General features: G+C 45.2%; 1 protein-coding gene across 1 annotated transcript in view; it reads right to left on the bottom strand.

Moving 5' to 3' along the window:
* Positions 1 to 335: 335 nt before the first annotated feature.
* IFT122 (intraflagellar transport 122) overlaps positions 336 to 16,324 on the bottom strand; it is a 172,338-nt gene continuing 156,349 nt past the window's right edge. Inside the window, exons 28-29 of the mRNA XM_053720769.1 lie at positions 11,119 to 11,283; positions 336 to 1,277 (exon numbers count right to left, since the gene is read on the bottom strand). Coding sequence (XP_053576744.1) covers positions 1,188 to 1,277; positions 11,119 to 11,283 — 255 coding nt within the window. The 3' untranslated portion in view covers positions 336 to 1,187. The remainder of the gene's footprint in view (positions 1,278 to 11,118; positions 11,284 to 16,324) is intronic.

Below are 16,324 nucleotides of genomic sequence, written 5' to 3' on the forward strand. Positions count from 1 at the left end.
TAGTCTCAGGAACTGTGAGCTAGCTGCTGAATGCTAGCTGCACATATATGCCTCTTGTCATTAGGTTACCAATGTGTCCAGGAAGCTCCCAGTAGTACGTTGCTGCTCCTTTAATAAAGGATACTAAGAGAATGATGCAAATTTGAAAATTTTAAATGTGTTTAAAACTGAATTCTATCTGAATCACGAAAGGAAAAAAAATGGGTTTCATGTCCCTTTAATTACCTACACTATAAACTGATTTTATAGCTAAGTGTGCCATGTGTGGGTACCTTATTGCTAACCCGCCCCTGCCCCCCAGAAGAATGCCACGTACAACCAAGCCATAACAAGAATATTGTTAAAAAGTATAAAATCTTTATTGAAAAGTATAAACAGCAGAAGAAACAGTTTGTAATAATTTAAAATATAATATATAAAAATATTACAAAACAATTCTGTGTTTGCTCTTTCAGTTTCTCTATACACTTCTGTGCAGGTAACATCTTTATGGAAATAACTTTAAACAAATGTATTAAACATAAACGTGACACTAAAGACCTCTATTTGCACGTTCTATGCATATCTTATTGAGCAACGTCCCTCAGGAGTAGCTGCTAAACCCAAAGCTGATCATTAGAGAATTACTTTGCAACATTAAACTAATACAGTTACCATTTTATTTAGGTTTGCGCAAATGTGTGAGAATCAGATCTGTTTGGACCTGGGGGAAATACACCGTCTAACTTGCTTGGGAATTCCTATTTCATAACCAAACAGCAAGCGAGACAGATTGGATTATTAACCTCTCTGGTTTGGGGCCATTAAATATCACAATAACTAAATGATTTTTTGTTTACAAACAGGTTTTTAAAGGAGATTTTAATCAATTTTCCTCATTTCATTCAAAAGGGAATTCTAAAAACGTATTAGGTTTTTTTGGTGTGAATTTGTGCTCCTGTCATGAGAAAGCAGCGTCGTCTTTTCTACCTCTAGAGATGGGGTTGCCCTGGTCAGCCAGTGAACATTAATTTGAAGTACAAAACTGACATTCCTGTATCCGTTTAAATTTTAATTTCAAGGTAAATATATTTTCAGCATATTTTAATGGTGCTCTTTTATATGCATGATAGAAATTTTGGTGGCGTATAATGTCCCTTTAAGTGAAAGTGCTCTATGTAGTAATGGCCTCCCTTTCGGACTCTTTTTCATTGACTGGACTCCTCAATGGGTCTCCTGCAATACGGGCAACAGTTGCGCTCCAGAACAAGCAGTTCGTAGTCTTCTGTATGGAACATCTGAGCAAAACAAAAATGTGTAAACGGTTAAATACAAAGGGAATGAAGAGCAGAAGGGATGGAACTACCCTGCTATATCACATTGCACAGGTATTGAAAGATAAAGCAGTGAGTAAAAGGCCTTGTGAAATATACAAAAATATGTAAAGCAGTGGTTCTACTGAGACATTAGGCTGCACTTTTGTTAAAGGGACATTGTACACTAGATTATTCTTTGCCTAAATGTTTTGTATATGTTTCATTTATATAACCCATTTGGGATTCTTTTTGTATAGTTTTGCTTACTTTTAAATAACATTGTGCTGATTTTCAGGCTCCTAACCAAGCCCCAAAGTTTTAGATGTATACTGATGTCTACAGACTTCAAGATTGCTTCTGTTTGTATAATGGGTCTTTTCATATGCAGGGGAGGGGTCTGCTCTCAGCCCCTTTCAGTGGGTGTCCCAGTCTAATCTTATCAACAGTGCTAAATTGGGAGCTAATAAGTACGTTTTTTAAAAGTTTTTTTAAATATCTGTGCATATTATTCTTTATATTAGTGTCTATTACATGCAGTTAAATGACGATTGGTGTATATTGTCCCTTTAACAGCATCTCAGCAGTTGCTCTCTTTTAGCTGATAACATATTACAGAGCACTTACAGAATACTTCAGAAACAGATGATTAACCATTCCATTCGCCTCTGAAAGCAAAGGGGTTAAACTGATCATATATAACCTGATATGGACAAAACAGTTACAATGTAGCTGCCTATTTATAGCGATGTACTGTGCAGTAAGTTCCAGTTATAGCCAGTGATAAATAGTTCCGTAATGATTATGTAAAAGGCTCACTTCTTTTTTTCCTATTAAAGCCACGTTCCTATGATTTATATTCGATTAGTAACACATTAACAGTAATTAGTATGTGGTTTGGCAGCTATCGTGTTTATACCAACTGCTGTTAGTCCCTGCCCAACTCAATCATAATAATCACTCCAAATAGAGGCAAGGTTGTAAGTACCTTCCTCTGTATTTCCCAAAGTCTCCCCTGCAAACACTATACCCACTCATTTCCCAGAAATCTCATTTAATGTAGCTTCCTGCTCTGTAACACAGCCACTGGCAATGCCATCTCTAACCTGCTAGACTCATACTATGTCCTCTTGCTCTGTAACACAGTCACTGGCAGTGCCATCTCTAACCTGCTAGACCCATACTATGTCCTCCTGCTCTGTAACAACACTGGCAATGCTATCTCTAACCTGCTAGACTCATACTATGTCCTCTTGCTCTGTAACACAACTGTCAGTGCCAACTCTAACCTGCTAGACCATACCATGTCCCCCTGCTCTGTAACACCACTGGCAGTGCCATCTCTAATCTGCTAGACCCATACTATGTTTCCCTGCTCTGTAACACCACTGGCAGTGCCATCTCTAACCTGTTAGACCCATACTATGTCTCCCTGCTCTGTAACACCACTGGCAGTGCCATCTGTAACCTGCTAGACCCATACTATGTCCTCCTGCTCTGTAACACAGCCACTGCCAGTGCCATCTCTAACCTGCTAGACCCATACTATGTCCTCCTGCTCTGTAACATAACTGGTAGTGCCATCTCTAACCTGCTAGACCCATACTATGTCCTCCTGCTCTGTAACACCACTGGCAGTGCCATCTCTAACCTGATAGAACCATACTATGTCTCCCTGCTCTGTAACACCACTGGCAGTGCCATCTCTAACCTGCTAGACCCATACTATGTCTCCCTGCTCTGTAACACCACTGGCAGTGCCATCTCTAACCTGCTAGACCCATACTATGTCCTCCTGCTCTGTAACAACACTGGCAGTGCCATCTCTAACCTGTTAGACCCATACTATCTCTCCCTGCTCTGTAACACCACTGGCAGTGCCATCTCTAACCTGCTAGACCCATACTATGTCTCCCTGCTCTGTAACACCACTGGCAGTGCCATCTCTAATCTGCTAGACCCATACTATGTCTCCCTGCTCTGTAACACAACTGGCAGTGCCATCTCTAACCTGCTAGACCCATACTATGTCCTCCGGCTCTGTAACACAGCCACTGGCAATGCCATCTCTAACCTGCTAGACCCATACTATGTCCTCCTGCTTTGTAACACAACTGGCAATGCCATCTCTAACCTGCTAGACACATACTATGTCCTCCTGCTCTGTAACACCACTGGCAATGCCATCTGTAACCTGCTAGACACATACTATGTCCTCCTGCTCTGTAACACAACTGGCAATGCCATCTCTAACCTGCTAGACACATACTATGTCCTCCTGCTCTGTAACACAACTGGCAATGCCACCTCTAACCTGCTAGACACATACTATGTCCTCCTGCTCTGTAACACAGCCACTGGCAGTGCCATCTCTAACCTGCTAGACCCATACTATGTCCCCCTGCTCTGTAACACCACTGGCAATGCCATCTCTAACCTGCTAGGCACATATTATGTCCTCCTGCTCTGTAACACCACTGGCAATGACATCTCTAACCTGCTAGGCACATACTATGTCCCCCTGCTCTGTAACACAGCCACTGGCAGTGCCATCTCTAACCTGCTAGGCACATATTATGCCCTCCTGCTCTGTAACACCACTGGCAGTGCCATCTCTAACCTGCTAGGCACATATTATGTCCTCCTGCTCTGTAACACCACTAGCAATGTCATCTCTAACCTGCTAGACTCATACTATGTCCTCCTGCTCTGTAACACAGCCACTGGCAGTGCCATCTCTAACCTGCAAGGCACATATTATGTCCTCCTGCTCTGTAACACAGCCACTGGCAGTGCCATCTCTAACCTGCTAGATACATACTATGTCCTCCTGCTCTGTAACACCACTAGCAATGCCATCTCTAACCTGCTAGACCCATACTATGTCCCCCTGCTCTGTAACACCACTGGCAGTGCCATCTCTAACCTGCTAGGCACATATTATGTCCTCCTGCTCTTTAACACCACTGGCAATGACATCTCTAACCTGCTAGGCACATACTATGTCCCCCTGCTTTGTAACACCACTAGCAGTGCCATCTCTAACCTGCTAGGCACATATGTCCTCCTGCTCTGTAACACAGCCACTGGCAGTGCCATCTCTAACCTGCTAGACCCATACTATGTCCCCCTGCTCTGTAACACAACTGGCAATGCCATCTCTAACCTGCTAGGCCCATACTATGTCCTCCTGCTCTGTAACACCCCTGGCAATGCCATCTCTAACCTGCTAGACACATACTATGTCCTCCTGCTCTGTAACACCACTGGCAATGCCATCTCTAACCTGCTAGACACATACTATGTCCTCCTGCTCTGTAACACCACTGGCAATGCCATCTCTAACCTGCTAGACACATACTATGTCCTCCTGCTCTGTAACACCACTGGCAATGCCATCTCTAACCTGCTAGACACATACTATGTCCTCCTGCTCTGTAACACAACTGGCAGTGCCATCTCTAACCTGCTAGACCCATACTATGTCCTCCTGCTCTGTAACACAGCCACTGGCAATGCCATCTCTAACCTGCTAGACCCATACTATGTCCTCCTGCTCTGTAACACAACTGGCAATGCCATCTCTAACCTGCTAGACACATAATATGTCCTCCTGCTCTGTAACACAACTGGCAATGCCATCTCTAACCTGCTAGACACATACTATGTCCTCCTGCTCTGTAACACCACTGGCAATGCCATCTGTAACCTGCTAGACACATACTATGTCCTCCTGCTCTGTAACACAACTGGCAATGCCATCTCTAACCTGCTAGACCCATACTATGTCCTCCTGCTCTGTAACACAGCCACTGGCAATGCCATCTCTAACCTGCTAGACCCATACTATGTCCCCCTGCTCTGTAACACCACTGGCAATGCCATCTCTAACCTGCTAGACCCATACTATGTCCTCCGGCTCTGTAACACAGCCACTGGCAATGCCATCTCTAACCTGCTAGACCCATACTATGTCCTCCTGCTCTGTAACACAACTGGCAATGCCATCTCTAACCTGCTAGACACATACTATGTCCTCCTGCTCTGTAACACAACTGGCAATGCCATCTCTAACCTGCTAGACACATACTATGTCCTCCTGCTCTGTAACACCACTGGCAATGCCATCTCTAACCTGCTAGACTCATACTATGTCCTCTTGCTCTGTAACACAACTGTCAGTGCCAACTCTAACCTGCTAGACCATACCATGTCCCCCTGCTCTGTAACACCACTGGCAGTGCCATCTCTAATCTGCTAGACCCATACTATGTTTCCCTGCTCTGTAACACCACTGGCAGTGCCATCTCTAACCTGTTAGACCCATACTATGTCTCCCTGCTCTGTAACACCACTGGCAGTGCCATCTGTAACCTGCTAGACCCATACTATGTCCTCCTGCTCTGTAACACAGCCACTGACAGTGCCATCTCTAACCTGCTAGACCCATACTATGTCCTCCTGCTCTGTAACATAACTGGTAGTGCCATCTCTAACCTGCTAGACCCATACTATGTCCTCCTGCTCTGTAACACAACTGGCAGTGCCATCTCTAACCTGATAGAACCATACTATGTCTCCCTGCTCTGTAACACCACTGGCAGTGCCATCTCTAACCTGCTAGACCCATACTATGTCTCCCTGCTCTGTAACACCACTGGCAGTGCCATCTCTAACCTGCTAGACCCATACTATGTCCTCCTGCTCTGTAACATAACTGGTAGTGCCATCTCTAACCTGCTAGACCCATACTATGTCCTCCTGCTCTGTAACAACACTGGCAGTGCCATCTCTAACCTGTTAGACCCATACTATCTCTCCCTGCTCTGTAACACCACTGGCAGTGCCATCTCTAACCTGCTAGACCCATACTATGTCTCCCTGCTCTGTAACACCACTGGCAGTGCCATCTCTAATCTGCTAGACCCATACTATGTCTCCCTGCTCTGTAACACAACTGGCAGTGCCATCTCTAACCTGCTAGACCCATACTATGTCCTCCGGCTCTGTAACACAGCCACTGGCAATGCCATCTCTAACCTGCTAGACCCATACTATGTCCTCCTGCTTTGTAACACAACTGGCAATGCCATCTCTAACCTGCTAGACACATACTATGTCCTCCTGCTCTGTAACACCACTGGCAATGCCATCTGTAACCTGCTAGACACATACTATGTCCTCCTGCTCTGTAACACAACTGGCAATGCCATCTCTAACCTGCTAGACACATACTATGTCCTCCTGCTCTGTAACACAACTGGCAATGCCACCTCTAACCTGCTAGACACATACTATGTCCTCCTGCTCTGTAACACAGCCACTGGCAGTGCCATCTCTAACCTGCTAGACCCATACTATGTCCCCCTGCTCTGTAACACCACTGGCAGTGCCATCTCTAACCTGCTAGGCACATATTATGTCCTCCTGCTCTGTAACACCACTGGCAATGACATCTCTAACCTGCTAGGCACATACTATGTCCCCCTGCTCTGTAACACAGCCACTGGCAGTGCCATCTCTAACCTGCTAGGCACATATTATGCCCTCCTGCTCTGTAACACCACTGGCAGTGCCATCTCTAACCTGCTAGGCACATATTATGTCCTCCTGCTCTGTAACACCACTAGCAATGTCATCTCTAACCTGCTAGACTCATACTATGTCCTCCTGCTCTGTAACACAGCCACTGGCAGTGCCATCTCTAACCTGCAAGGCACATATTATGTCCTCCTGCTCTGTAACACAGCCACTGGCAGTGCCATCTCTAACCTGCTAGATACATACTATGTCCTCCTGCTCTGTAACACCACTAGCAATGCCATCTCTAACCTGCTAGACCCATACTATGTCCCCCTGCTCTGTAACACCACTGGCAGTGCCATCTCTAACCTGCTAGGCACATATTATGTCCTCCTGCTCTTTAACACCACTGGCAATGACATCTCTAACCTGCTAGGCACATACTATGTCCCCCTGCTTTGTAACACCACTAGCAGTGCCATCTCTAACCTGCTAGGCACATATGTCCTCCTGCTCTGTAACACAGCCACTGGCAGTGCCATCTCTAACCTGCTAGACCCATACTATGTCCCCCTGCTCTGTAACACAACTGGCAATGCCATCTCTAACCTGCTAGGCCCATACTATGTCCTCCTGCTCTGTAACACCCCTGGCAATGCCATCTCTAACCTGCTAGACACATACTATGTCCTCCTGCTCTGTAACACCACTGGCAATGCCATCTCTAACCTGCTAGACACATACTATGTCCTCCTGTTCTGTAACACCACTGGCAATGCCATCTCTAACCTGCTAGACACATACTATGTCCTCCTGCTCTGTAACACCACTGGCAATGCCATCTCTAACCTGCTAGACACATACTATGTCCTCCTGCTCTGTAACACAACTGGCAGTGCCATCTCTAACCTGCTAGACCCATACTATGTCCTCCTGCTCTGTAACACAGCCACTGGCAATGCCATCTCTAACCTGCTAGACCCATACTATGTCCTCCTGCTCTGTAACACAACTGGCAATGCCATCTCTAACCTGCTAGACACATAATATGTCCTCCTGCTCTGTAACACAACTGGCAATGCCATCTCTAACCTGCTAGACACATACTATGTCCTCCTGCTCTGTAACACCACTGGCAATGCCATCTGTAACCTGCTAGACACATACTATGTCCTCCTGCTCTGTAACACAACTGGCAATGCCATCTCTAACCTGCTAGACCCATACTATGTCCTCCTGCTCTGTAACACAGCCACTGGCAATGCCATCTCTAACCTGCTAGACCCATACTATGTCCCCCTGCTCTGTAACACCACTGGCAATGCCATCTCTAACCTGCTAGACCCATACTATGTCCTCCGGCTCTGTAACACAGCCACTGGAAATGCCATCTCTAACCTGCTAGACCCATACTATGTCCTCCTGCTCTGTAACACAACTGGCAATGCCATCTCTAACCTGCTAGACACATACTATGTCCTCCTGCTCTGTAACACAACTGGCAATGCCATCTCTAACCTGCTAGACACATACTATGTCCTCCTGCTCTGTAACACCACTGGCAATGCCATCTGTAACCTGCTAGACACATACTATGTCCTCCTGCTCTGTAACACAACTGGCAATGCCATCTCTAACCTGCTAGACACATACTATGTCCTCCTGCTCTGTAACACAGCCACTGGCAGTGCCATCTCTAACCTGCTAGACCCATACTATGTCCCCCTGCTCTGTAACACCACTGGCAGTGCCATCTCTAACCTGCTAGGCACATATTATGTCCTCCTGCTCTGTAACACCACTAGCAATGTCATCTCTAACCTGCTAGACTCATACTATGTCCTCCTGCTCTGTAACACAGCCACTGGCAGTGCCATCTCTAACCTGCAAGGCACATATTATGTCCTCCTGCTCTGTAACACAGCCACTGGCAGTGCCATCTCTAACCTGCTAGACCCGTACTATGTCCCCCTGCTCTGTAACACCACTGGCAGTGCCATCTCTAACCTGCTAGACCCATACTATGTCCTCCTGCTCTGTAACACAGCCACTGGCAGTGCCATCTCTAACCTGCTAGGCACATATTATGTCCTCCTGCTCTGTAACACCACTAGCAATGTCATCTCTAACCTGCTAGACCCATATTATGTCCTCCTGCTGTGTAACACAGCCACTGGCAGTGCCATCTCTAACCTGCTAGGCACATATTATGTCCTCCTGCTCTGTAACACCACTAGCAATGTCATCTCTAACCTGCTAGACCCATACTATGTCCTCCTGCTCCGTAACACAGCCACTGGCAGTGCCATCTCTAACCTGCTAGACCCATACTATGTCCCCCTGCTCTGTAACACCACTGGCAGTGCCATCTCTAACCTGCTAGACTCATACTATGTCCTCCTGCTCTGTAACACAGCCACTGGCAGTGCCATCTCTAACCTGCAAGGCACATATTATGTCCTCCTGCTCTGTAACACAGCCACTGGCAGTGCCATCTCTAACCTGCTAGACCCGTACTATGTCCCCCTGCTCTGTAACACCACTGGCAGTGCCATCTCTAACCTGCTAGACCCATACTATGTCCTCCTGCTCTGTAACACAGCCACTGGCAGTGCCATCTCTAACCTGCTAGGCACATATTATGTCCTCCTGCTCTGTAACACCACTAGCAATGTCATCTCTAACCTGCTAGACCCATATTATGTCCTCCTGCTGTGTAACACAGCCACTGGCAGTGCCATCTCTAACCTGCTAGTCACATATTATGTCCTCCTGCTCTGTAACACCACTGGCAGTGCCATCTCTAACCTGCTAGGCACATATTATGTCCTCCTGCTCTGTAACACCACTAGCAATGTCATCTCTAACCTGCTAGACCCATACTATGTCCTCCTGCTCCGTAACACAGCCACTGGCAGTGCCATCTCTAACCTGCTAGACCCATACTATGTCCCCCTGCTCTGTAACACCACTGGCAGTGCCATCTCTAATCTGCTAGACCCATACTATGTCTCCCTGCTCTGTAACACAACTGGCAGTGCCATCTCTAACCTGCTAGACCCATACTATGTCCCCCTGCTCTGTAACACCACTGGCAGTGCCATCTCTAACCTGCTAGACCCATACTATGTCCCCCTGCTCTGTAACACCACTGGCAGTGCCATCTCTAACCTGCTAGACCCATACTATGTCCCCCTGCTCTGTAACACAACTGGCAGTGCCATATCTAGCCTGCTAGACCTGTACTATGTCCCCCTGCTCTGTAACACCACTGGCAGTGCCATCTCTAACCTGTTAGACCCATACTATATCCCCCTGCTCTGTAACACAGCCACTGGCATTGCCATCTCTAACCTGCTAGACCCGTACTATGTCCCCCTGCTCTGTAACACCACTGGCAGTGCCATCTCTAACCTGCTAGACCCATACTATGTCCACATGCTCTGTAACACAGCCACTGGCAGTGCCATCTCTAACCTGCTAGGCACATATTATGTCCTCCTGCTCTGTAACACCACTAGCAATGTCATCTCTAACCTGCTAGACCCATATTATGTCCTCCTGCTGTGTAACACCACTGGCAGTGCCATCTCTAACCTGCTAGGCACATATTATGTCCTCCTGCTCTGTAACACCACTGGCAGTGCCATCTCTAACCTGCTAGGCACATATTATGTCCTCCTGCTCTGTAACACCACTAGCAATGTCATCTCTAACCTGCTAGACCCATACTATGTCCTCCTGCTCCGTAACACAGCCACTGGCAGTGCCATCTCTAACCTGCTAGACCCATACTATGTCCCCCTGCTCTGTAACACCACTGGCAGTGCCATCTCTAATCTGCTAGACCCATACTATGTCTCCCTGCTCTGTAACACAACTGGCAGTGCCATCTCTAACCTGCTAGACCCATACTATGTCCCCCTGCTCTGTAACACCACTGGCAGTGCCATCTCTAACCTGCTAGACCCATACTATGTCCCCCTGCTCTGTAACACCACTGGCAGTGCCATCTCTAACCTGCTAGACCCATACTATGTCCCCCTGCTCTGTAACACAACTGGCAGTGCCATATCTAGCCTGCTAGACCTGTACTATGTCCCCCTGCTCTGTAACACAACTGGCAGTGCCATCTCTAACCTGCTAGACCCATACTATGTCCACATGCTCTGTAACACAGTCACTGGCAGTGCCATCTCTAATCTGCTAGTATGACCCGTACTATGTTCTCCTGCTCCCTAACATGCATTTGTGCTTAGCCCCTGCTATTCCCTATTTAAACAAGGTGACCAGTCCTTGTTACCTGAAAGCAGGACGGACACATGGTGATAGAGACACTTGGTAACAAGGAGCGGAAATACTGCCATTTTATAGGTTTCGGCCAACGCTTGATCAATACGTCCCTTCTACTCATTGACCTCAGAACCGAGCGGGTGACAACCACAGGAACAAACTCTGAGCCTCCTTGCTACAAAAGAATATATAGGTTATACAATGAAAACAAGGGTGTTATACAGTGATGTACAAATGTAATAAAGTGACTGAACAGTAAGCGCCATTTAAGATGAGTAATAGATCGATACTTCTGGGGCTCTGTATTGCTCTCCCATAAAGGAATCTGAGCAGGTATTTAACTTAAAGGGACAATTTTTTTCTTCCATAATTCAGATACAGCATACAATTTTAAACAACTTTCCAGCTTGCTTAGTTTCATGGTAGCCTTTGTCCTAGGTAGAACCAGGAGCCAGAAGCTTGCTGCTGATTGGTGGCTGCATATATATGCCTCTCGCCATTGGCTTACCAATTTGTTCAGCTATCTCCCAGTAGTGCATTGCTGCTCCCTCAACAAAGGATACTAAGAGAATGAGGCAATATAGATAATAGAAATACATTGGACAGTTGTTAAAAATTGTATGTTTCATGTCCCTATAAACGTTGTTTCTTCTTTTAATAGGCCATAAACTTCATTAGGTACCTTTATGTCATTGTTAATTGTGCAAGGAATATGTAAGATTATATAACTATGTAAACTCATTTATTATATGCGCATTTGAAGACGACACCATAGGATTTGAGTAGAACACAACTACAAATCAATATATCCCCATCCATGAAAGGTGCATAATTGTCAACACCGAAATGAGTATGAGTGCGTTTCAGCTATGAATAGATTTTAGAAATAAACAATAAACCTGTACAGTATTAGCAAAACTGCTTGTATTACAAGTCATCGCTGTTTCAGGGGCATATGCTAATATGCTGTGTGTTCCCCCATTCATGTACAAACACTGTGGGCTAGATTACAAGTGGAGCGGGAAATATTAGTGCTACTAAGTGCTAACACCGCTCAAGTGCTGTTGTTATTGTGCTCATATTAAGTTGAAGGTTAAAAGTTATTGCTTGAGCGAAAGCCTCAGACGTGCTAACATCTGGAGGTTAGATAGTGCGACCGCGCCAAGTCCCTCTCCTCGTAGACATTTATGGGGTGTGCTACAAAACGTTGTTCTGGCTTTCTTACAGGCACTAACCCGAAGATGAGCTAAGCCAAAGGTGAGCTACAACATTGTCTAAATAGCTTTGTTCATCACTCAATAGAAAATGTTATTATTTTAAAGGGACACTGAACCCAAATTTTTTCTTTCGTGATTCAGATAGAGCATGCAATTTTAAGCAACTTTCTAATGGACTCCTGTTATCACATTTTCTTCATTCTCTTGGTATGTTTATTTGAAAAGCAAGAATGTAAGTTTAGACGCCAGCCCCTTTTTGGTGAACAACCTGGGTTGTCCTTGCTCATTGGACAACATCAATAAACAAGTGCTGTCCATGGTTTTGAACCAAACATTTGCTGGCTCCTTAGCTTAGATGCCTTCTTTTTCAAATAAAAATAGCAAGAGAACAAAGAAAAATTGATAATAAAAGTAAATTAGAAAGTTGCTTAAAATTGCTGCTGTATCTGAATAATCAAAGAAAAAATTTGAGTTCAGTATCCCTTATAAACAATTTATATATATTATGTTGGTGTAAACATTTGTTTTAATGGAATATGGTATATGACAAGGTGTTTGACAGGGAAGGGCTCAAAGGTAAGTTTTTATAAATATATATATATACACACACTGTATGTGTGTATACATACATACAGTATATATATATATATATGTGTGTGTATACATATATATATTGTATGTATCTGTGTGTATATATATATATATATATATAGTATGTATGTGTGTGTATTTTATATATTACACATTACATACATATACACACACACACCTTTGAGCCCATGTCTGTCAAACAACTTTTCAGAGCAACAGTAGTGTTTGAATGCAGGTGCACGAGCCACACAAGCCATATGTACATATGCCCTTGAAAAACAGAATTTATGTTTACCTGATAAATTACTTTCTCCAACGGTGTGTCCGGTCCACGGCGTCATCCTTACTTGTGGGATATTCTCTTCCCCAACAGGAAATGGCAAAGAGCCCAGCAAAGCTGGTCACATGATCCCTCCTAGGCTCCGCCTTCCCCAGTCATTCGACCGACGTAAAGGAGGAATATTTGCATAGGAGAAACCATATGATACCGTGGTGACTGTAGTTAAAGAAAATAAATTATCAGACCTGATTAAAAAACCAGGGCGGGCCGTGGACCGGACACACCGTTGGAGAAAGTAATTTATCAGGTAAACATAAATTCTGTTTTCTCCAACATAGGTGTGTCCGGTCCACGGCGTCATCCTTACTTGTGGGAACCAATACCAAAGCTTTAGGACACGGATGAAGGGAGGGAGCAAATCAGGTCACCTAGATGGAAGGCACCACGGCTTGCAAAACCTTTCTCCCAAAAATAGCCTCAGAAGAAGCAAAAGTATCAAACTTGTAAAATTTAGTAAAAGTGTGCAGTGAAGACCAAGTCGCTGCCTTACATATCTGATCAACAGAAGCCTCGTTCTTGAAGGCCCATGTGGAAGCCACAGCCCTAGTGGAATGAGCTGTGATTCTTTCAGGAGGCTGCCGTCCGGCAGTCTCATAAGCCAATCTGATGATGCTTTTAATCCAAAAAGAGAGAGAGGTAGAAGTTGCTTTTTGACCTCTCCTTTTACCAGAATAAACAACAAACAAGGAAGATGTTTGTCTAAAATCCTTTGTAGCATCTAAATAGAATTTTAGAGCACGAACAACATCCAAATTGTGCAACAAACGTTCCTTCTTTGAAACTGGATTCGGACACAAAGAAGGCACGACTATCTCCTGGTTAATGTTTTTGTTAGAAACAACTTTCGGAAGAAAACCAGGTTTAGTACGTAAAACCACCTTATCTGCATGGAACACCAGATAAGGAGGAGAACACTGCAGAGCAGATAATTCTGAAACTCTTCTAGCAGAAGAAATTGCAACCAAAAACAAAACTTTCCAAGATAATAACTTAATATCAACGGAATGTAAGGGTTCAAACGGAACCCCCTGAAGAACTGAAAGAACTAAATTGAGACTCCAAGGAGGAGTCAAAGGTTTGTAAACAGGCTTGATTCTAACCAGAGCCTGAACAAAGGCTTGAACATCTGGCACAGCTGCCAGCTTTTTGTGAAGTAACACAGACAAGGCAGAAATCTGTCCCTTCAAGGAACTTGCAGATAATCCTTTCTCCAAACCTTCTTGAAGAAAGGATAGAATCTTAGGAATTTTTACCTTGTCCCAAGGGAATCCTTTAGATTCACACCAACAGATATATTTTTTCCATATTTTGTGGTAAATTTTTCTAGTTACAGGCTTTCTGGCCTGAACAAGAGTATCAATGACAGAATCTGAGAACCCTCGCTTTGATAAGATCAAGCGTTCAATCTCCAAGCAGTCAGTTGGAGTGAGACCAGATTCGGATGTTCGAACGGACCTTGAACAAGAAGGTCCCGTCTCAAAGGTAGCTTCCATGGTGGAGCCGATGGCATATTCACCAGGTCTGCATACCAAGTCCTGCGTGGCCACGCAGGAGCTATCAAGATCACCGATGCCCTCTCCTGATTGATCCTGGCTACCAGCCTGGGGATGAGAGGAAACGGCGGGAATACATAAGCTAGTTTGAAGGTCCAAGGTGCTACTAGTGCATCTACTAGAGTCGCCTTGGGATCCCTGGATCTGGACCCGTAGCAAGGAGCCTTGAAGTTCTGACGAGAGGCCATCAGATCCATGTCTGGAATGCCCCACAATTGAGTAATTTGGGCAAAGATTTCCGGATGGAGTTCCCACTCCCCCGGATGAAATGTCTGACGACTCCGAAAATCCGCTTCCCAATTTTCCACTCCTGGGATGTGGATTGCAGACAAGTGGCAGGAGTGAGTCTCCGCCCATTGAATGATTTTGGTCACTTCTTCCATCGCCAGGGAACTCCTTGTTCCCCCCTGATGGTTGATGTACGCAACAGTCGTCATGTTGTCTGATTGAAACCGTATGAACTTGGCCTTTGCTAGCTGAGGCCAAGCCTTGAGAGTATTGAATATCGCTCTCAGTTCCAGAATATTTATCGGGAGAAGAGATTCTTCCCGAGACCAAAGACCCTGAGCTTTCAGGGGTCCCCAGACCGCGCCCCAGCCCACCAGACTGGCGTCGGTCGTGACAATGACCCACTCTGGTCTGCGGAAGCTCATCCCCTGTGACAGGTTGTCCAGGGACAGCCACCAACGGAGTGAATCTCTGGTCCTCTGATCTACTTGTATCGTCGGAGACAAGTCTGTATAGTCCCCATTCCACTGACTGAGCATGCACAGTTGTAATGGTCTTAGATGAATTTGCGCAAAAGGAACTATGTCCATTGCCGCTACCATCAAACCTATTACTTCCATGCACTGCGCTATGGAAGGAAGAGGAACAGAATGAAGTATTTGACAAGAGTTTAGAAGTTTTGATTTTCTGGCCTCTGTCAGAAAAATCCTCATTTCTAAGGAGTCTATTATTGTTCCCAAGAAGGGAACCCTTGTTGACGGAGATAGAGAACTTTTTTCTACGTTCACTTTCCACCCGTGAGATCTGAGAAAGGCCAGGACAATGTCCGTGTGAGCCTTTGCTTGAGGAAGGGACGACGCTTGAATCAGAATGTCGTCCAAGTAAGGTACTACTGCAATGCCCCTTGGTCTTAGCACCGCTAGAAGGGACCCTAGTACCTTTGTGAAAATCCTTGGAGCAGTGGCTAATCCGAACGGAAGCGCCACAAACTGGTAATGCTTGTCCAGGAATGCGAACCTTAGGAACCGATGACGTTCCTTGTGGATAGGAATATGTAGATACGCATCCTTTAAATCCACCGTGGTCATGAATTGACCTTCCTGGATGGAAGGAAGAATTGTTCGAATGGTTTCCATTTTGAACGATGGAACCTTGAGAAACTTGTTTAGGATCTTGAGATCTAAGATTGGTCTGAATGTTCCCTCTTTTTTGGGAACTACGAACAGATTGGAGTAGAACCCCATCCCTTGTTCTCCTAATGGAACAGGATGAATCACTCCCATTTTT

The sequence above is a fragment of the Bombina bombina genome, chromosome 7 (assembly GCF_027579735.1).
Source record: "Bombina bombina isolate aBomBom1 chromosome 7, aBomBom1.pri, whole genome shotgun sequence".
Taxonomy (NCBI): domain Eukaryota; kingdom Metazoa; phylum Chordata; class Amphibia; order Anura; family Bombinatoridae; genus Bombina; species Bombina bombina.